This window comes from Chlorocebus sabaeus, chromosome 4, assembly GCF_047675955.1.
Source record: "Chlorocebus sabaeus isolate Y175 chromosome 4, mChlSab1.0.hap1, whole genome shotgun sequence".
Taxonomy (NCBI): Eukaryota; Metazoa; Chordata; class Mammalia; order Primates; family Cercopithecidae; genus Chlorocebus; species Chlorocebus sabaeus.
Window position 1 is genome coordinate 21199035 of NC_132907.1, and position 22493 is coordinate 21221527.

At 35.8% G+C, this 22493-nt stretch overlaps 1 protein-coding gene and 1 pseudogene across 2 annotated transcripts in view; both read left to right on the forward strand.

The window, feature by feature from the left end:
- POC5 (POC5 centriolar protein) overlaps positions 1-22493 on the forward strand; it is a 38867-nt gene that overhangs the window by 13407 nt on the left and 2967 nt on the right. For both annotated transcript variants that reach the window (XM_007975733.3, XM_007975740.3), the window contains 7 exons: positions 365-570; positions 2271-2447; positions 4490-4594; positions 6435-6614; positions 7871-8024; positions 11545-11822; positions 18950-19126. In XM_007975733.3, the coding sequence (XP_007973924.3) occupies positions 365-570; positions 2271-2447; positions 4490-4594; positions 6435-6614; positions 7871-8024; positions 11545-11822; positions 18950-19126 (1277 nt within the window). The remainder of the gene's footprint in view (positions 1-364; positions 571-2270; positions 2448-4489; positions 4595-6434; positions 6615-7870; positions 8025-11544; positions 11823-18949; positions 19127-22493) is intronic.
- LOC103223294 (small ribosomal subunit protein eS4, X isoform-like) lies at positions 19134-22492 on the forward strand (annotated as a pseudogene).

Below are 22493 nucleotides of genomic sequence, written 5' to 3' on the forward strand. Positions count from 1 at the left end.
CTAATCTTTATAATGTTTTTGTTACAGAAACAGAAAGCACTTCATTAATGGTGATATAATACAGATGATGATAGTTTCAGCTGAGCCTGGACCTGAATATATGAAGGATCCTTATTTGGGATAGAGGTCATTTGCTGGGGTAGAAGGGATTGGGAGTATAGGAGGTTATCTCATGCCAGTCGGTGTTATATCAGTGACAGTACTGAAATTAAAAATAGATTAAGGTACACCTGAAAGGTAGTTTCTCTGCATTTCTCTCAGCCTCCATAGGTAGCAGACATCTTTTAGCCTTCCAACATGGTTCCTTACCAACTTGAGTTGTTTTCAATTTGGCTTGACAGCTACAACTTTTCTTTTATTCTAGAGTCATCACCAGTGTTATCGCCGAGGAAGCCTTCTCATCCGGTCATGGATTTTTTCAGTTCACATCTTTTAGCTGACTCTTCCTCACCAGCAACAAATTCTAGTCATACAGATGCCCATGAAATACTTGTGGGCGATTTTCTTGTTTCTGATGAAAACCTTCAGAAGATGGAAAATGTACTTGATCTTTGGAGTTCAGGTCTTAAGGTACAGCAGTTGTTCAATTACGATGGTTTAATATGTAATGTAATAGTTTTACTCTCGTTTATACTGTTTTGTTTTTTTTTTTTGAGTTAAACTTTTTAAAAATCTTTTGTTTCCTGAGATCAGTTCAGTGTCTTAAGTCTTGCTTCTCAATCTTTAATGTATTTATGAATCATAGGGGAAGCCTGTTAAGCTGCAGCTTCATATGTGGTAGATTCTTTTTTTTTTTTTTTTTTTTTTTTTTTTTTGACTCTTTGTTTGTTTGTTTGTTTGTTTGATTTTACTTTAAGTTCTGGGATACATGTGCTGAACATGCAGGTTTGTTACATAGGTATACATGTGCCATTGTGGTTTGCTGCACCTATCAACCAGCCATCTAGGTTTTAAGCCCCGCATGCATTAGGTATTTGTCCTAATGCTCTCCTCCCCTTGCCCCCCATCCCCTGACAGGCCCCGGTATGTGATGTTCCCCTCCCTGTGTCCATGTGTTCTCATTTCTGTGAAGTTCCCAGGTGATGCTACTGCTTCAGAAACTGTACTTTGAGTTGCCAGGTTTTAAGTGGTTGCTGGAATGGTTCTACATGCTCCACAGAATTTCGCAGATACTTCGAATGGTCAGCCTGTGTGTAACTGAGACATACTGAGCCTTTACCATCTCATAGTTAGGACTAATGGAAATGTCTCCTTTTATGTGATACAAAAGATCCAATTTTAGCAATGGATATTCATTTTATAGCATTCCTATAGCAACCGTGATGTAGAAGTGATAAATCTGTAAAAGTTGATTTTTATTTTGATACTACTGGCCTTTAAGTAAAAGGAAGTATTGCAGAAATGGCAAGTGGGTTTTTTGTTTGCTTTTTGTTTTTTAGTTTTTTGTGTTTTTTTTGCTATTATTAAAAAACTGGAGAAAATGACAGTTTTTCTGAAACATATAATTTGAGGAAACTAAGTTGCATATTCACATATATAGAGAAATTATGGCCATATGAGTTCTGTGGCATTTATATTTTTCCCTCATTTGGAACCTTAAATTCTAGAAATAATTCTTCAGCGTAGTTTTACCATTTTCCCCCTGGAATGGGTTTCATACTTTATTATAATGTAAGTCAGTTGGAGTATTGTACCACCAATCATTTAAATTGTGTTTAGTTAATATGTTGTCCAGTTTTTTTTATAACAAATTATTACTTGGTCTTTTTATTTATGCCAGTCAGTAGGGTGGCAGAACTTAGCAGTCCATTATACAGATAATAATCTGTGATAAATGACTTGGGGAAAAAAGTATCCATGGTTTCCTCCATCACCCATTTCTAAATAACTTCTGAGTCAATATGGCTTAGCCTATGCCATTGTTCTGTGTTTCCCTTTATTCCTGATCCATCTTCATATGGACATTTAATCCTTGAATAAACAAAGGAACATAGTGAATGAGGCCTGAAATTTTTTTGAAATGACAACAAGATTTCGTACAAAATTACTTAAAATAGGAAAAAATTAGCTTCCCTAGTATGATGACTGTGAACTGCACAGACCTGTAACTGTTGAACTTACATGTTTTTCATTAGTGTGTTCCAATTGTTTTAATGGCTTTTATGTTGATTGCTTGTTCTGATTTTTTTAATGTTTCTTAATTTCAGTGTAGTTTTAAGAAGTGACGTTAATGAACAAACTACTTAATTGTCACTATATTAATTTTTCAGACAAACATCATATCTGAGCTAAGTAAATGGAGACTTAATTTTATTGACTGGCATCGAATGGAAATGAGAAAAGAGAAAGAAAAACATGCAGCACATTTAAAACAACTGTGTAATCAGATCAATGACTTGAAGGAGCTGCAAAAAACCTTTGAAATCTCCATTGGGAGAAAAGATGAGGTCTTCTTTTTTATATTTTTTTTTATTGAGATTCAGTAAATGTCTTGCTAAATAATAAATTCTAAGAAATGATTACCTCATACAAGATAGTTTCTATCAGAAACTGACAGAAAAAGTCGTGGCCATCTGATTTATTCTTCCTGTTAAACATGTCAGCGTAATGTCATTTTACCCTCACCATTGACTTCAGTGTTCTTGATGTTCTTGATGTTTTAAGAGTGTTTGCTTTGTAAACCATATTAAAACATCACCTTGTAGCCCATAAATATATAAAACTATTATGATTTGTCAATTTAAATTTTTTTTTAAAAGAGTATGTGCTAAATGTAAGTAGGCTAGTTTTTTTCTTTCTAATCCTTTCTTCCTAACCTTAAGAGAACATGAAGGAATCAGCATTATCTACATTTTAAACCATCCTTTTAGGGGTCATTTTAAGCATCTGAAATTCTTTTTTTCTCTCTCTCTTTTTGAAACGGGGTCTTGCTATGTTGCCCAGACTGGAGAACAGTGGCTATTCATAGGCATGATGGTAGCTCACTGCAACCTCAAACTCCTGGGCTCAAGTGATCCTCCTGCCTCAGCCCCTGCCAGGGACTGCAGGTGCATACCACCAAGCCTGGGTTTAAGCATCTCAAATTCTATCAGTGATGGGTCTGTTTTCATTAATGAAGTCTTTCTTCATTTTATTGATAAACACAGAAAACATCTTTTATTTCACTTTCCTTTAGCTTCTTAAGAATTTGAGGGTAATTCAAATCTGTGCTAACTTTTTGCCTCCTGATACAGTACCTGGAACAAAGCAGATGGGCAACAAATCTGTGCCCTGCTGTAAGTGAATGTCCAGATAGGCATCCACTTATGGATAGGAGAGTGGTGGTGTTCAGAAGAGGAGAACTTGGGCAGACACCTCAGCTGCTTGTCTGCAGAAGCAGCACTTAAGTGTTTTCATGTATTAAAGATTATAATTTTTTTAAACATATCTTGATTTCGTATAAAATTGAACGTTTTATAGAGTTTGCTTTTTTTGAAACAATGGATTTTAATGTCAGTCATTTTCTTTGTTATACTCAAAATTCTGTTCTATGGTTTTGAAATATTTTAAGTTTAATTTTTTTATTTTGAAGTATCACAAAGAATATAGATATCATATGTTCAGTTTATGAGAATGAGTAAAGTGGATAGACAGGTTCTACCATTCATCTTAACACATAGAATATTTCCAGTATCTTAGAATGTATACCCTTTTCCTCTTTGGAAATTATTTAAAGAACAGGTATAAATATCTCTTGGTAAATGTGCCCAATTTACAAAATCTCTTTCTAATGTGACTATTTTTAGAAATTTATTTCAGTTATTCAGTTATTTTATAAGAGAGAATATTATATTAGAATTTTAAAGCCTTCTGAATTTTTTTAAGAACAAGAGTAATATCACTGAAGAAGTACATCTACATGTAACATATTAATAACATATATAACATGTTATATATAACGTTATTAATAGTTACATGTATAACATGTTATTAATAGTTATGTATATAACATATAACTAATAAGCAAATAATATAACTATTATTTGCTTTTATAGGTTTGTTTAATCCAGAAAATCATTGGACAGTTTTTGAGGAATTTCTATATCCAAGGTAGTAGTAGGGACCAGAAAGATATTTAAAGATCTAAATATTCTGGCCCCTGCCCTCAAATCTAGCGAATGAAGACATGGTGTATATAGAAGAACTTTCAAATGTATAATTGTTTACCTGAATTGAATGTCAGTAGCTAATTTGCATATACATAAACTCTTTATACCCTATACACATAATGAAGATTTCTTTCTTTTGTTCCCTTTCATTAGTTGATATCTAGTATATTCATGTAAGGAATTTTTATTGTCTTTTTAAAGATAATAGTAAGGTTAACTGAATGAATATAGTAGTGATCCATACCTATCCTCGCTAGCATTTTTTGATGTTTGAGAAAATCACTTTACCAACTGCTGTTATTGTAATATCACAATAATTGGGTTAATTGCTGTTTTCACAGGTGATTTCTAGCTTATCTCATGCCATAGGCAAGCAAAAGGAAAAGATAGAGTTGATGAGAACATTCTTCCACTGGCGAATCGGCCATGTCAGAGCCAGACAGGACGTAAGTGTCAAAGCTGAAGACAGCTGATGGATGTTAGACTTCTGAATTCAGAAGCGCTCAGGATCACTTACTACAGTTGTTTTCTAATAAGTCAAAATGAATTTGTGATTTAATGTTCCTCTTATTTCAAAGGAATTTGATTTTGATGTAGTTTGGAAAAAATACATTTTAGGTCTTATAGACATATAATATATATTACAATAGATACATCATTTCCTGCTTCATAGTGGGTTAATAAGGATTGTTCCTAAATTGTAAATGCCCTAGTAATAGAACCCCTCAGATGAGGTTTTTGGAGAAAGAAATTACCTTTAATATATTAAATGCTTCCTATATTGTTTCTACTTTTAAAATGCCTGAATACAACTTATTCATAAAGAGGCTTTACTATATACATTAAATCACAATATAAATGTTTGTTATATAGACTTGCGTTAGAGTGAGAGTCAGAGAAAGCCATACCTGTATAGCTTTTTTAAAGTTATCCTTAGCTTGTAGTATATCGTTTAAACTTGAACATCCTTTAAGTAAGAACTGAGTTGGTATATTAGTAAATAGTGAACTGAAAGACAATAATAAATTGTTGTATCAGAAGTGGAAAAGTATGAGAGTATATCCCACGAGATGACAGAGTTTAGAGACACATGAGTATAGGAGATGAATATATATATTTTTTATATGTATGTATGTATGTTTTCCGTGTATATTCCTGTGAGCTATGGAGTAATCTCTGTGTATTTAGTTTCCAAGAGATTAGTGTTTTAGGAAAAAGCTAGTATAGGTTGAGTATCCTTTATCCAAAATGTTTGGTGCCAGGAGAATTGTGGATTTTAGATTATGTTTCATATCACACCTTATACACAAAATTCATTTATGTTTCATATTTTTTCACCTTCTACATATAGCTTAAGGTAATTGTATACAATATTTTTAATAATTTTGTGCATGAAACAAAGTTTGTGTTAAGTACTTCCATGTGGAATTTTTCACTTGTGTCATACTGGCACTCAGAAAGTTTCAGATTTTTGGATTAGGGATGCTCAACCTACTTTAACCTGGAATAAGATTTCTCCTTTAAGTATACTTTCTGGTTTTTTTCTTTTTTCTTTTTTTTAATTAATCCCAATAGATTAAATCTACATTAAGTAAGCTGGTTAAAATGAATATTTATACTCTATTTTGAAACTTGTCAAGTAAAATAATGAGAATGCATATTTATTTTTAAATGTTAGCCAGAATAGTTGAGGCTACTGTCACTTTTTGGATAGTTTTTCAAACTTAAGAAATTGAGAATTGGAACTACTTCTTCAAAAGAATTTAAATTCATTGATGAAAGAAAAATGGCATATGTTCTTATTTGGATTAGCACCATATATGATGGCAAGGTTTATACATTAATCTTGCTTGTGGTGGCCATCAAACCGAAGAGAAAGCAGTGTCATCTAAAGCCAGAGCCATCACCTTTTCCTTCCTTCTAGCCACTGTGTTATTCTCCTGGTCCTGCTAAATTCATAAGTAAGATGGCAAGTGGTAATTTGCTCATTTTCTTTCATTTGATTGTATTCTTTTTCTCTAACTTGATTAGTTGCGCAAAGCAATGATGTAATGGATAGAACTCAGTCTCTGGAGTCAGGCAAGTCTGGCTTTACTCATCCTCTTTGTGTGACCTCCACAGGTTACTTAACCTCTCTAAACCTGTTCTCCTATGTGCAAGATCAGAATAGTATGATTACACAGGATTAAATAATGTGTGTACACTTACCACCATATTATGTTTATTAATACTACCAATATATTTATCAGCCAACTGTTTTTGAAGTTATATTTTACTTTCATTTAGGTTTATGAAGGTAAACTAGCTGACCAGTACTACCAGAGAACTTTACTGAAGAAAGTCTGGAAAGGCTGGCATTCCATAGTCCAAAAGCAGTGGAAAGATGTGGTGGAAAGAGCTTGTCAAGCAAGAGCTGAAGAAGTTTGTGTCCAGATCTCCAATGATTATGAAGCCAAAGTTGCTATGGTAAGCATTTTTTTCCTGCTTTTCACTTTCTTCTAATACAGTAAAAAGGTGGGTAGACTCACTATTCATTAATAGACTTCTTCTTTTGATCTTTAATCAAGAATGAAGACAAAAAAATGAAAATGTTTATTCTTGTGTTAATTTAATGTTTATTGCATATTCTTACATGGTTGATATAAGTAGTTGTATAGAAATTGAAATTATTGGTTGGGCGCGGTGGCTCATGCCTGTAGCCCTGGCACTTTGGGAGGCTGAGGCGGGCAGATCACCTGAGTCAGGAGTTTGAGACCAGCCTGGTCAACATGATGAAACCCCATCTCTACTAAAAAAAAAAGAAAAATTAGCTGGATGTGGTGGTACATGCCTATAATCCCAGCTACTCCAGAGGCTGAGGCAGGGGAATCGCTTGAACCTGGGAGGCAGAAGTTGCAGTGAGCCGAGGTCATGCCATTCTACTCCAGCCTGGGCATTGAGAGCAAAAATCCGTCTCAAAAAAGAATAACAAGAAATTGAAATTATTTTTTCCCATTGACTTTTAATTATAAAATTAACATTGTTTTCATGGGAAAACATTTGGAATTCAAATGAAATAAAAACCATTCTAAAGAATGCAATAGGCCTCTTGAAGTTAAATATTAAAATGAAAAAATGGCTCATCATTACAGCATTAAATTCTTAAGATTAAAAATAAATCCATAATACAGATACTTTTCTGCAATTCAATATGACCTGCAAAAAATGCAGTCCCTTGAGGTTTGGCCTATGGGAAAGTGTGTTGTATGTAGGGTCACTCCGCACTTCAAATACTGAAGGTAACATTTATTTTATAAAAATTCTGTTAATATTGCAGGCATGTAGTTTTTTGTGTGTTTTTTTTTTGTTTGTTTTTTGTTTTTTTTCCTGAAAGGGCTATCTGTGGCTCTTAATGTATTTTGTTTAACATCCTACATAAGTTTTACAGTAAAAAATGGCATATCTTTTTGTAAAATGAAAATACATCAGCAATCTTCAATAGGACTGGATAAAATTCCCCTTGTTTGAGCCTTGATTTTAAGGTTAGGAATGAAAGCAATTTGTTGATGAAGATAATAGAGGTAATATGTACCTTTTAAAATAAATTGCACTTAGCAGAAGAGGTAAGTGGCAAACTTTTTAATATTTCACATGAGAATGATTTCAGAGTATATATCTATTTTTTTGACAGTATTCTTCCTAGTATCTCAAATTGTTTTGTTTTTTAAACATTCTTATTTTAGTTATCTGGAGCTTTGGAAAATGCAAAAGCTGAAATTCAAAGAATGCAACATGAAAAAGAGCACTTTGAAGATTCCATGAAAAAAGCTTTCATGAGGGGTGTATGTGCATTAAATCTTGAAGCCATGACTATATTTCAAAACAGAAATGATACAGGTTAGTATTTCATTGAAGATTCTCTGCCTACTTTCAGAAAAGGATTTGAGATTTTGGTGATTGATATGGTCTACAGTATTAATAATCTGCAGTAGGTATGTTTCATCGAGGTGCAGCTATTGTTAATTCAGTAGTGTCATATCCAGCCTTAAATCTGCCATGAAAATGAGCTCAGTCATGTTTACTTATAGTATCTTAGATCTGATCAAGTAAACTGTCACTCCTAAGTATTTAAGCTAAATGTTTAATATTTTAATGTATAACATTTTAAATCTCTTTTAACTAAGAATTTTAATGCCCTTTTAAGTACAAAATTTATAATTTTGTCTTTTCTTAAGTAGCCCAGTATCTTGGACTATTTTGGTAAGTAGTTATCTAGTCATGGTTTCTCATTTTAAAAATTCCTAATTTTCCAGTTTAAGAAAGGCCTCAACTAAGCTCATTGCAGCAAATGTAAATATAGGCCTATCTAGAGAAGTAATTTTGTTTTTTTTAAATCCACATATTGTTTGATATAGGAGTGGTTTGTGTAGTAGATTTGTCAGCATGGCGTAGAAAAGCCCATAACTGGACTCCTTTGCCACCAATTTACTCAGGGGCCTGTTTTCCTCATTGGGCCTTAGATTTCTTCTCTGAGCAAAGGAGATAACATAAACCTTCCTTACCTGCTTCCTAGGGGCTTCTTGTGGGATGCAGTAAAACATCTGAAAGCACTTTAAAAGACAAAATGCACTTTAATGTGTAAGATGATAGTCATGATATAATTATTATAGTTTTAATTCAAGTCAACCTCTCAAGATTTTGTAAATCATTAACATGATTTCAATCCAATGAATAACTTCTCTGTGCTTGTGATGCCCTTATTTTAAAGCATCAACAAACATTTATTATTTAAAGCATGCATATTGTGGATAGGAGTAAGTTTAGGCAAATTGCTTTCTGTCTGAAGTGGTTGTGGTTTGTGGTCCATATTTAATTTAGAAACTGAGAATCATAGAATCTATTCAAGGCTGAATAGTTTATCTTGGTAATATCTAGGTGAGTACTTGATTTTTCCAATAAATGGTCTTTTATTTGAGTATCAATGTTGAAAACAAACTCACCACCTTCAATGATAGAATAGTCTGTTTCAGTTCTAAGTATTAACAAGTTGTATGTCGCAAATTGAGAAATTTAATTGTTTACTTGGAAGAAATATGGGTTTCACAAGTAAAGTGACAAATTCCTATTAGAACTTCTTACATTAAATTTACAAGAAACCTGTTTCTTGTAACCTACTTTAAAAGATTTTGAATTGATTTAGGAGTGTTTCCCACCTTAATAAATTTACCATCTTAAAATTTAAATTGAAATACAACTGTGTCTCCTAAAGGCCAATATCCCTAAGAGGATTTGAAGAAAATATTTTCTGCTGATTATACAACATGATTTGTTTTGCTCCTATTATTTTAAAAACAATGGATGAGAAAGATGACAAGAATAGTAAAACATGCATTAGCAATAATATTGGTAGAGCTACCAAAGGCAAAAAAGTTCAGTATAATTCAGTGGATCTGCTTTGTGATATTTAGGTTTTATGACATTTTAATGACACCTTTTTTTTTTAATTCTCATAAGAAAAAAATTACTTCTGGCCCTCTTCTATTAAAACAATTGTTTTTTATAGGCCGGGTGTCATGGCTGACACCTGTAATCCCAGACTTTGGGAGGCCAAGGCGGGTGGATCACAAGGTCAGGAGATCGAGACCATCCTGTCTAACATGGTGAAACCCCGTCTCTACTAAAAATACAAAAAATTAGCCGGACGTGGTGGTGGACGCCTGTAGTCCCAGCTACTCGGGAGGCTGAGGCAGGAGAATGGCATGAACCCACGAGGCAGGGTTACAGTGAGCCGAGATCCCACCAGTGCACTGCAGCCTGGGTGACAGAGCAAGACTCCATCTCAAAAAAAAAAAGTTCTTTATAATGCAGTTTTTAATAATGCAAAGTTCCTAATGCACCTGTCTTGTTAGAGCAAAATAAATATTTGGTTTTTTATTTGTACATATTCTTTGCTGTCTGTAATTTGCAGTGCCTCTCATGTTGTACAGTATCTTAAATCTTCCAAATTAGAGGTTTTTATGAAGAAGTTAGAACATGACAAGAAGTCCTTAAAATTATATCTGCCAATTTTAAAAGCAATTTTAGGCACAGTAAAAAAAATACTTGACAACTGAAAAATTTATTCCAGTTAAAATGAGATTAATTATTAAACTTAAAAGTTGTCTGATAAACAGGAACTGCATAAATCAGCCTATATTAGCAAGAGGTGGTCACCTGCCTCTCTTCCCTGACCTTCACACTCTTTCTACATCTCGTAATGTTTCTACGTCTCGTAATGTTTGCCACCATCTAAAGGCGGACACTCAGAATCTCTACCAAAACATGTTAAAACTCAGTGTGTGTTTTGTTTTCAAATTAGCAGTGTTTTATATTGAATTAGTCCCTTTCATCAGAGGAGTTCAAACGATCTAGGTAGGCACTATAATCATTGTTAAACTTCTTAAATAAGGTAACTAATACTCTACAAATTTTCTATACAGGTAGTCTAAGGAAAGGACTTATGCAGAGGCCCAAAAACTTCTGGATGGAAAGTGAACTGCGTAGAAACCATTTAAACATAGGACTTACATAATGTGCTCTGTTCAGATGTTCTGAAACAGCTCATTGACTGAATTTCTAAACCCTCACCACACTGTTTGGTACCACACAGATACAGTCTTAAGCAGAAACTAACCGAATTATAATACTGGAGAGAAAACATCTAATATTGGAAGAAACCCTTTGTACTAGCCTCTGGAATTTGACATTATTGGCTCCTTAGATCAAGATTAAGGTTCAGTTTTGAGGCAAGGTTACTGATTGGGGTGTCACTACAAATCAGTTAGGTGCACAAATATGCTGTTGATTTATGATTTATATAATTTATCTGCAAGAACCTATTTCTTTTACAATGTAAAAAGTGAAGATTTTAGTTTTATTGATTTGTTTTCTGACAACTCAAGGACAAAAATAAATTGTTAGGATAGACGCAATACATGAAAATTAGGGAGTATAGTGATATCAGAAAGTGATTCTAAAGATGGATTCCAGGTCATTTCGGCCATTTATCAGGATATTTATATGAACTAATATAAAGGAACCTAGATCTCTGGGCTCACTGTGATCACATTTTTGTGAGAGTTGTGATGGCAATATACTCTACTTAGTTAAGGTACCAACTGAGTACATAATTTATTTTCATCTTTTATATAAGAGCGAATGATCCATTCGCTTTCGCATGTGGAAGGAAGTAGTCTGAAGTTTTTAGTGGTTAATGCTGACAAACTGTATTAACTGAGCATTGTATCGAATATACTATAAACAAACATCTAAATTTTTGTTAGGACCAAACTTTAGCCAGTATGTGTTTTCCTTGTTTGGAAGATAATAGTAGTCCTAACCTGGAAGAATTTGAATGGAATTAATTTGTGACTTACAGGGATAGACTCCACGAATAATAAAAAGGAAGAGTATGGTCCTGGTGTTCAAGGAAAAGAACATTCTGCTCATTTGGATCCTTCAGCTCCTCCGATGCCCTTACCGGTTGCATCACCACTGCTGCCATCCCCGTCAGCTGCAGTCGGAGGAGCCAGTGCGACTGCCATTCCCTCTGCTGCTTCAATGACTTCTACCAGGGCTGCTTCCACATCTTCTGCTCATGTTCCTGTTTCTGTTCTTGGTGCAGGATCTGCAGCTACTGCTGCATCAGAAGAAACGGTTAGTACAGTTTATAGAGGTCCCACCTTATCAAAAGGGCGGCCAGATGCAGTGGCTCACGCCTGTAATCCCAGCACTTTGGGAGGCCAAGGAGGGCGGATCACAAGGTCAGGAGATCGAGACCATCCTGGCTAACACGGTGAAACCCTGTCTCTACTAACAATACAAACAATTAGCTGGGTGTGGTGGCGGGTGCCTGTAGTGCCAGCTACTCGGGAGGCTGAGGCAGGAGAGTGGCATGAACCCTGTAGGCAGAGCTTGTGGTGGGCCAAGATCGCACCACTGCACTCCAGCCTGGGCAAGAGGAAAAAAAAATCTGTGTGGTATTTAGGCAAAGTCACTGAAAATATTTAATACACAAAGTGACTAGAACATTACATTGTAATGAAAATACCTGAAAGTGCTGTCATAGTAGTGATAATTAAGACAAAGAACTTTTTTATATTTTTCAAAAATTATGTAGGAAAAGTAGATTTGAGAAAGAGTTGATGACAGACTTTACGTTTGAAGAACACTAGTGGGTGTTTTCAAAGGTCTGGGAGGTTAATGTATGTTTAATTTTATATTTTCTATTCAGCGAACAGCTTTCCTTTTTTCTAAATGCAGATGTATCACTAACACTGCTCTGTAGTAACTCCATCTTGATTGAGTTTTAATTTGGAATTTGGAATTGGAATGGAGATAGGAACAGTGTACCTAGAATCAGTCAGCTACTATTAGAGAAGTGCCAAGAGGATAGTGTTAAATGGGGATGGAAGATTTGTGTGAGAACTTGCCTGAAGTGAAATTGATCAAGCTGTTAATATGGTAAGAGGCTGGGCATGTTGGCTCACACCTGTAATCCCAGTACTTTGAGAGGCTAAGGTGAAAGGTTTGCTTGAGGCCAGAAGTTTGAGACCAGACTGGGCAATATAGCGAGACCTCATCTTTACAAAAAGGTAGAAAAGTAGGCATAGTGCTGTGCACTTGTACTCCCAGCTGCTCAGGAGGCTGAGGCAAGAGGATCGCTTGAGCCCAAGAGTTCAAGGTTACTATGAGTTATGGCTGCACCACTGCACTCCAGCCTGGGCAACGAGCGAGACCCTGTCTCTAAAAAATTTTTTTTTAACTGGAGTTTCAGATGAAGCACATCGTGGCTGTAACTCCTTAGCCTCCTGTTTTTAAACTTGTATTCTACAAACCATGTTTCTCAAGAAAGGGCGGAGTACAGATGCAAGCCACGCTTATCAGACTCACGTGTGCAGAGCTAGCAGAGATCAGTTATTTATGTACGTACGTATGTATGTATGTATTTTTAAACAGCCAGGCACAGTGGCTCACGCCTGTAATCCCAACACTTTGGGAGGCCAAGGAGGGTGGATCACGAGGTCAGGAGTTCAAGACCAGCCTTCCCAAGATGATGAAATCCTGTCTGTACTAAAAATACAAAAAATTAGACAGGCATGGTGGTGGGCGTCTATAATCCCAGCTACTTGGGCGGCTGAGGCATAGAATTGCTTGAGCCAGGGAGGCAGAGGTTGCAGTGAGCCAAGATCATGCCACTGCACTCCAGCCTGGGCGACAGAGTGAGACTGTCTCAAAAAACAAAACAAAACACTGTTAACTTCTCTCCCGCTGTGGTATGGTTCGGGCATAAAGGCATGTATAGTTTTACAAAGCTCCCGAGATGATTCTGATTTGCGTGTCTTCCTCTTCTCCCCAACTCCTAACCACTTACATAAGAGGCAAGAAGAGGGAGAGTAAGTTTTAGGTCTTAAAGCTCCCTTGGCTGGCCATTAGAAGGAGCCATTGCTCTGGACGGCTGTCTGTAGCTAAAGGAGGTATTGAGATAGACAAGTGGTCACCTTTAGTATTCTACCAGATTTGAATTTTTACATTTCGAGAGCTACTAACTTTGGCAGAGAATACATTGAGATCAGTTATTTACCAAATATTGACACACAGAGGTTGAAGAATAGCACATGGCTAAGAGAAATTTGTGTGGGGGAGCTTTGACTTAGAAATAAGACACTGGCCGAGCGTAGTGGCTCACGCCTGTAATCCCAACACCCTGGGAGGCCGAGGTATGTGAATCATGAGGTCAGGAGATTGAGGCCGTCCTGGCCAATATGGTGAAACCCTGTCGCTACAAAAATACAAAAAAATTAGCTGGGCTTGGTAGCCTGTGCCTGTAATCGGGAGGCTGAGGTGGAAGAATCACTTGAACCCTGGAGGCAGAGGTTGCAGTGAACCAATATCGTGCCACTGCACTCCAGCCTGGGTGATGGAGCAAGACTCAGTCTCAAAAAAAATAAATAAATAAAACACCAAAATTCAAATCTGACATATTTTTCAGCTGTGTTTGTTTTCCATGATTACACATTTTGAAGTGTGATCCTGCACAGATGACCTCATTTAAACACTCATTCACTGTCTTTATGTTCTGGTTTCTCATTCATCTTGCATATGCAGTTAACACATGCAGAGCTAGATTTTTCAAAATTCTCTTCCTATAATGTGACTTCATGGGTACATCTGCATTTATATGTAAACCTGAATATGTATGGGAAGAACTGAATGAATGAGTTTGCTTAGCACCCTTTTTATTGCTAACTTTTTGAATAATCTGGTCGTTGGAGATAGTGTTGAAGTCGTTGAAACCTGAAAACCATAATCTGTAGACAGCCCTTTCCCATCTGCCCCACCCCACTATATCCACTTCTTCAAAAACAGGTACACACTCCATTTCAGTCATATAAGTAAGTGGCCGTTAGGGCCAGGGAGAAAAAGAGAATCACAATTAAATCTCTCTCTAAGTATAATCTTAGTTTTCTTCCTTCTTTATGTAATTAAAATACTCAGATTCACCTCAAATATGTGTTTTTGTTTTTAAAAGAAACTTAATAACAAAAGTAGGAATAAATCCAGTAAGTAGTTGACTACCTTACTGTGAAACTGTCATTGTTGGGAATAGGAAAAGAAGAGAGAGATTTGCAATCCTGGCTTGGTTATCTTTCTTTTCATTTTAATGACAGAGGCTTCCTATGAACATTCAAAATTTGTTTCAATTTTTCTTGGTATTTCCAGTAGCTAAAAAGAGCTAGGTGTAGAAAGTACAGAGAACTGGCAAACAAATAACTGGAGAAAGGAAGATTACAACGCTAATAAAGTAATATCTTCATATTTAAAATGATTTTCTTTAATGCAGACATCCTCAGTATGTTAAAAACAATATCAGAATTTCATGGTGGAAACCATTTTTCAAAAAAGGCTAGACAGTTATACAAGCAAGCATATTGCAGTTCATAAAGTTGAACAGTAGGTGGCATTTTATGCTTTTTCTAACTCCAATTGGAATAATTGAGGGGAAATAGTTTTCATTGAATTTTAAAGCTATTTGGTAAAGACCTTTAGTAAAGTTTCTCTTCTAACTTTCCTCTTCATTCGAATAGAAAGTGAAAGGGTGTCATTAGGGAGTTAGTACTGCTTTCTCCATTTTATCAATGAAGAAATTGAGGCTTAGAAAGTATGCAGCTTCCTTAGGGACACAGTTAGTAACTGAGTTGGAATTCAGACTTCGACAATCTGATTTAGACCTCTTACTCTTAAGCAATAATCTATACTGTCTGTCTGTCAAATATTAATGTGTAAATACTGTTTTTAATGTCAGTTCCTTTTTTTTTTTTTTTTTTTGAGACGGAGCCTCACTCTGTCGCCCAGGCTGGAGTGCAGTGGCGCGATCTAGGCTCACTGCAAGCTCCACCTCCTGGGTCCCCACCAGTCTCCTAGCTCGGCCTCCGGAGTAGCTGGGACTACAGGCGCCCGCCACCACGCCTGGCTAATTGTTTGTATTTTTAGTAGATACGGGGTTTCACTGTGTTAGCCAGGATGGTCTCGATCTGCTGACCTTGTGATCCGCCCGCCTCAGCCTCCCAAAGTGCTGGGATTACAGGCGTGAGCCACCGTGCCCGGCCTGTCATTTTCTTTTTTTCTTACCCCTTTCAATTTTGTTGCTTATGTTGATGTGGCTTAAAATGCTAGAATTTTTATTTTTATAGCATTTTTTAAAGTCGGCTGATAAATTTAATGAACTCCAACATGCTTGGTACCAGTAAGCGGTCATTTAATTTGCAGAGAATGATACATACCTAATACATTATTGTATCTTAAAACATAAATATGTATTAATTTGCTAGTTTTTAATGTGGAGCCAAATTGAATGTGGGGTCAAAGATTGTAATTTTCATCTTTTTTTTTAATATAAACTACACCCAATATATTTTCTGTGATCTCCAGTTACAGTTTCTGTAAAGCATGAACCTAACAAAACTTTCCGAACAATCTGATTACAGAATCCTTCTAGGTTTTTCTTTCCTCCCCCTGATTTAGTAGCAACTTTTTTCTAATAATTTATCTTTATGAATTATTTCTAAAATGTTCTTATACATTTTCAAAACTCTTTTTTATCAATTTATACAATTTTTAATACCTTAAATAAACCTTAACAAGTACAAATGGCAAACCATCTGAAAACAAGCAGCCGACAGTAAACATGCATTTAAGACAACCTCTGTGTGATTCAAATGAGCGCATAGAGATTTCTTTTAGAAGTCATTTTATTTACAGGAGTATATATTTTCAAATTATTGAAGGCATTCTAAAGCAATTCTGAGCTGAGTTGAATGAAACTTGTCATCTATGAGCAATTTTCCCACTACTCCTTTAGTCCCAATTTCTCTAGTTTTTCATTCACACCTGAAGCTCCAGGAGAGAATCATGGCTACTGAGAGGACACCCCTCAAGCGTGATTGGGCAGGAGGAAAGTTACAAACTCAATTGTACTTCGTTTTCCACATTTTGGCAAAGAATATTCCTGCCAGCAATTAGTTTTGTATTTTAAAATAGCATTTAAGCATCTTTAGGAGTTTGTAAAATCTTTTTTGTCCCTTATTGTAATAAGTAATAGGATAAAGTTCCCCTCAGGCCAGAAGCATGAATTTAGTCCACAAAAACATATTTGTAAATATTTTTAAATCTGAGGTTTAGTTTATCAAATTCATAAGATCCATAGAAGTTTATGGTTTAAAAAGCCAAATCATTTTTACAAGGACTATAGTGAGAAACAGTCTTCTAAATCCCTCTCCCTAACTCTGTCGTCTATTTCTTCTGTTTCCATTTTTTTCTAAATAATATGTTTATATCATTATTTCTACATTTATTAATTTCAAACATCTGTTAACTTATTACAGATAAATAGGACTTGGCCTCCTTATGCCACCTTATTCCTTCTCTCTTCACTTTCCTCGTCCTCCCTGTATGTAAATATTTAGTTATAGATATTTCAATTTCAGATTAAATCATTTATGATGACTAATATAGCTAAGCCATGAATGTACACTACGATTACATTTCCTTTCTGGTATAATGTTTTGTTTTAGAATTAATTGCTTCATTTTTATCTTCGGTTTTCTCTCCAACTATAGTGAATTATTTCCAAACTCTCCAGGGATTACGGAACCCTACTGAATGCTATTTTCCATAGGGTCTTCCAAAACCATCAATACTCCGTCATTTTAATTATCCTAGAGACATCTCTCCTGAAGCCCACTCTCTTCCCATTTCAATATGTAGCTGTGACTATGTGTAGCTAGATGCAGAATCTAGCTACACACAGAATATGGAGAATCACAGATGAACTATAATAATCGGGAAAAGATTGATACTTAATAAATGTCTTTGGAAAAACTGTTTAGAGAAAAAATGAATTTAGATTAATACTTCACACTGAAATTTCAAATGTTTTAATAAGTTAAGCCAAAATAAGTAAATGTTATGAGAGTATAACTACCTCAGCTGTCCAAAGCTGATTTTGGTTTCATCATGGAAGCAAGAGGAAATTAATGACAGGATTAACCACAACTTAAAAAAATGGATATGCATTCAAAATTAAGACAAATAAATGAAATGAGGAAATTGTTTGCACTTTTAGATAAGTATCTATAATTATTAAATGAGTTTACTATTCATCAAGAACTATTTTTAAAAATTTAAATATTAATATCCTTTCCATTCTTAGCAAATAAGATGGATAGTTGACAAAATGGAATACAAATATGAAACATTAATAAGGAACCACAAATTGAATAATAGATTTCACCTCAGACTTAAACGAGCAAGTGTGTAATTGATTGACAGTGCAAAAATAATCCACTTATGTGTTATTCCTGCTGTAAATATTTTTCTGGAGTATTATCCAGCAGTAAGCAACAAAAGCTATAAAAGCTGATAATACTTTTTGATATGATCGTTCCATTGTTTGCAACATATTATACAGAAGTAACTCAAAAGAGGATTTTTCTTTTACAAAATGTGCTAAATGTAATAGAAAAAGAAAGACAAAGTAGTTTGTTGGTATAAAAACCATCTCATTAAGAACTGTAGCAGGTCTCTGTATGACCTCATGAAAAAAAGTATATTGATAAAATGAGAAGAAAAAAAGGCAGAACACAGAAGCATATGTGTAATGACAATATTAATTATACTTAAGGATGAAAAAGTCCATAAAACAGATTAATGGTTGCCGGGGCTTAAGGATGGTTGGGGAAGGAACGGAGAGATGGGTATGACTGTCAAGGGTGGCCCGAGGGAGATCTTCGTGGCGATGAGTATTCTGTATCTTGATTGAGTGATAGTTAATGGGAACTTAGGTGATAAAATGACAGAGATCTATATACAGGCATTATGTCATGTTGAGCTTCCTGGTTTTGACTTTGTTATATTCTGATTATGTCAGATGTAACCATGGCAGGAAACTGGGTGAAGAGCACACAGTACTTTTCAATATGATCCCTGTGTCTTCCTGTAAATCTATCATTATTTCAAAATAAAAAGTTGGTGTTTTAAGTTTCTAAAATCTTATAAAATTGTTGGCATACTCAGGTTAAAGGGATATTTTGGGGTGTTCGGTTTTGTGCTTTGCATTTTGTCTTGTGATTTTGTTTGATTTTTTCCATGTTAAAGTTGGTTGAACGTACAATTATTTTAAGTGCCTGTGTATTTTCTTCATAATTTATGGAATCAAATTAATAGAAATTTTGCTGTGGATTTTCTGCCACCTCATTACTTCTTTTATTTTTTTTTCTTCTTAGTATGTGCCAAGAGTTGTAACCTCTGCACAACAGAAAGCAGGAAGAACTATTACAGCCCGGATCACAGGAAGATGTGATTTTGCTTCAAAAAATAGAATTAGCAGCGGTTTAGCTATAATGGGAGTTTCTCCTCCCATGAGCTCAGTTGTTGTGGAAAAACATCATCCAGTCACAGTGGTGAGTCCACATTTGATGACCTTTTGTCAAAGTCTTTTTCCTGAGAGTTCACAGACTAGTAAACACTTACATAACATGTTGAGAAGATAAAAATGTATGATGATTGGTACTTGTTCTGCCTTTTCCTGATAGTTTTTTTGTTTGTTTGTTTGTTTTTATACTTGTATTTCTCAAACCTGCTATAAATCTACCTTTCTGCTGTTGGGAAATTAATTTCAGAAACATCGTTTCTTCCAAACTGTAAAAATTATAAAATACTAAAAGTAATCCAGTGTGTATGTGGTCAAAAGAGTAAAATATGTAAAGGATTTATTATCCATTTAAAAAGAGACAAAAATTGTTCACTCACTGGTTCAAACAATTCTGCCTCAGCCTCCCGAGTGGGTGGGATTACAGGTGCCCGCCACCACAGCCAGCTAATTTCAGGGATTGATTTTAAAAGACAATGCCCACTCTTTCCTTTCCTAACGCAGCCATGGCTTGTGGTCCCAAGAAGCATCTGAAGCGGGTAGCAGCTCCAAAGCATTGGATGCTGGGTAAATTGAGTGGTGTGTTTGCTCCTCGTCCATCCACCGGTCTCCACAAGTTGAGAGAGTGTCTCCCCCTCATCATTTTCCTCAGGAACAGACTTAAGTATGCCCTGACAGGAGATGAAGTAAAAAAGATTTGCATGCAGCGGTTCATTAAGATCGATAGCAAGGTGCGAACTGATATAACCCAGCCTGCTGGATTCATGGATGTCATCAGCACTGACAAGACGGGAGAGAATTTCCGTCTGATCTGACACCAAGGGTCGCTTTGCTGTACATTGTATTACACCTGAGGAGGCCAAGTACAAGTTATGCAGGGTGAGAAAGATCTTTGTGGGCACAAAAGGAATCCCTCATCTGGTGACTCATGATGCCTGCACCATCCGCTACCCTGATCCCCTCATCAAGGTGAAGATACCATTCAGGTTGATTTGGAGGCTGGCAAGATTACTGATTTTGTCAAGTTCGACACTGGTAACTTGTGTATGGTGACTGGAGGTGCTAACCTGGGAAGAATTGGTGTGATCACCAACAGAGAGAGGCACCCTGGATCTTTTGACGTGGTTCACATGAAAGATGCCAATGGCAACAGCTTTGCCACTCGACTTTCCAACATTTTTGTTATTGGCAGGGGCAACAAACCATGGATTTCTCTTCCCCGAGGAAAGGGTATCCGCCTCACCATTGCTGAAGAGACAAAAGACTGGCGGCCAAACAGAGCAGTGGGTGAAATGGGTCCCTGGGTGACATGTCAGACCTTTGTACGTAATTAAAAATATTGTGGCAGGAAAAAAGAAAAGAAGAGAGAGAATGCCCTCTATGAATTCTCAGCATTGGACAACATTCCTGTGTACTTACTAAGTATTAGCAAAAACAAAAGTACATGGAATGATTTTAAATCCTTTTTTCCTGAGTACTAGCTGGTCACTAGATGATTAAATGAAGACAAGCTGGACTGATTTGAACTGAACTTCAGGTGAAGTGGGACCTTAGCGAGGCAGAATGCTAGAGATAGAAGCACCAAGTCCAGAGAGACACATGGAGATGACGGAGGATTTATTTTAGGATTATCTTAGGTTTCATGTTTCATAAGTTGGACAGACTCTGAAAGTTCATAGAAGACTTTTCTATATATTTTTGAATATGGAAGACAAGTTACCAAAAATGAGAAGAAATGAATGCATTTCTGTTTTTTCAGATGTAGAAAATGTATAGAGATGGTGAGAGACTGTCCATTTGTGAGGTAAAGAAGGCGTAAAGAGAGCACATATGTGTTTATTTTTTATTAGACAACCTTTTGTTTTGTAATAATAATTCATATTTTACAGAAGACAAATCAAAGAACTAAACATTTAGAACCCTTGTTTTTGATACTTATCTCCCATGCTGCCCTCCCTTTATTCAGTACGTGCATTTCTTCCCCACTAACTGCATATGAATCGGATAGCCATCAGCTTCCTGGATTATGTGACAGACACAGTGGCAGTCATCTGTACTGTATTTCTTTTTACCCTGGGAGTCAAGATCTAAATCTACCAGAAATGGTTTTTACTAAAAAACCAAGGATGCGATTTGTGACACCGTAGCCTCTTCGGCTGGACAATTGCATGCTTCTAGGGCCACTTTGTTCTCTGTCATATTTTGTGTATCATAATTTCAGTGGCTTCTTTATTTCTACAGTTCCTCTTGCCCATCCTCCCCAACGAGAAAGCCTTTTTGGTAGGCTCAGATTAGGTGACTGACAACTAAAATTTCCTATCTGTTGCAAGAGTATCTCTTATTTATAATGGTTATCCAGTTATTTATATACAAAGAAACATTTTTATAAGATACTTTAAGAAAAGAGGTTATTTTTCTTTTTCTTTAAAAAGGAGTTCTGTTCTTTTTAAAACAGAATCTGACAGGATCTTGTGTTTTTAAGAGGTGTCATTCTTTTTTTTAAGCAAAAACTACAGCTTGGAGTTTTTTAAATACATAGTGAATGTTTTGACCAAATATATATAGTTTTACTTAAAGTATTTTAACGATGAGTTTTCTAAGTGGAAGATCCTAATAGAAATTGGCATGTCCTAGTCAGTGACATGGACTAATAACTTACCTTGATAACAAATCCCACTGCTGGCGCTACTAAGAAGCTTTATCGGGTTTAATAGGGAAAAGCCTTGTACTGATACATATTGTTCATATGTTTACATGTAATGTGTACTTGTGTACATAGTGTGTACTTACATGTATTACATGCATATTATATGTGTGGACTGAGTCGCGTGTGTCCTGACTTTAATGATTCATTGCTCATGTCTGAGGTGTTCCTTTGAGCTCTGAGGTGATGTGCATAAAACTTTTAGTCTGCTCCCAGGTGAACCAGGTTAAATATGAGGGCTCTGGTTTAAAGAAAGGACCAGACTGCATCCTGAGGGCTTCCCTCTGCCCCAGGATTGGTTTCCACAGTCAAGTAGAGAGAAGGAAGTTGGATCGAATGAGGGGAGGGCTCAAGGCTGACCCCTCTTCCAATTACCACAGTTTCTGTCTGTATACAAAGCCTCTGTACACATTCCACTGGGCCCTGTTGGAGGAATGGCTCCCATGGCTTTCTTAATGATCTTTGTGGATATAGCTCTGATATTACACTGTGGGTGTTGAACATGTCAGTCAGGCTGGGTAGGGGTTTCTTACAGAGAAGGGCCTCGTCTAATTTAATAGCTGCTTCACTCCCTCATTGCTTCTCTCTACTGGATCTTAACAGATGTTTGTTGGGTTAAATTACAGATGATAGATGATGAAATGATACATAGTATACATAATTTTGTGGTGTTATTAAAACAGATTTTTGTCTT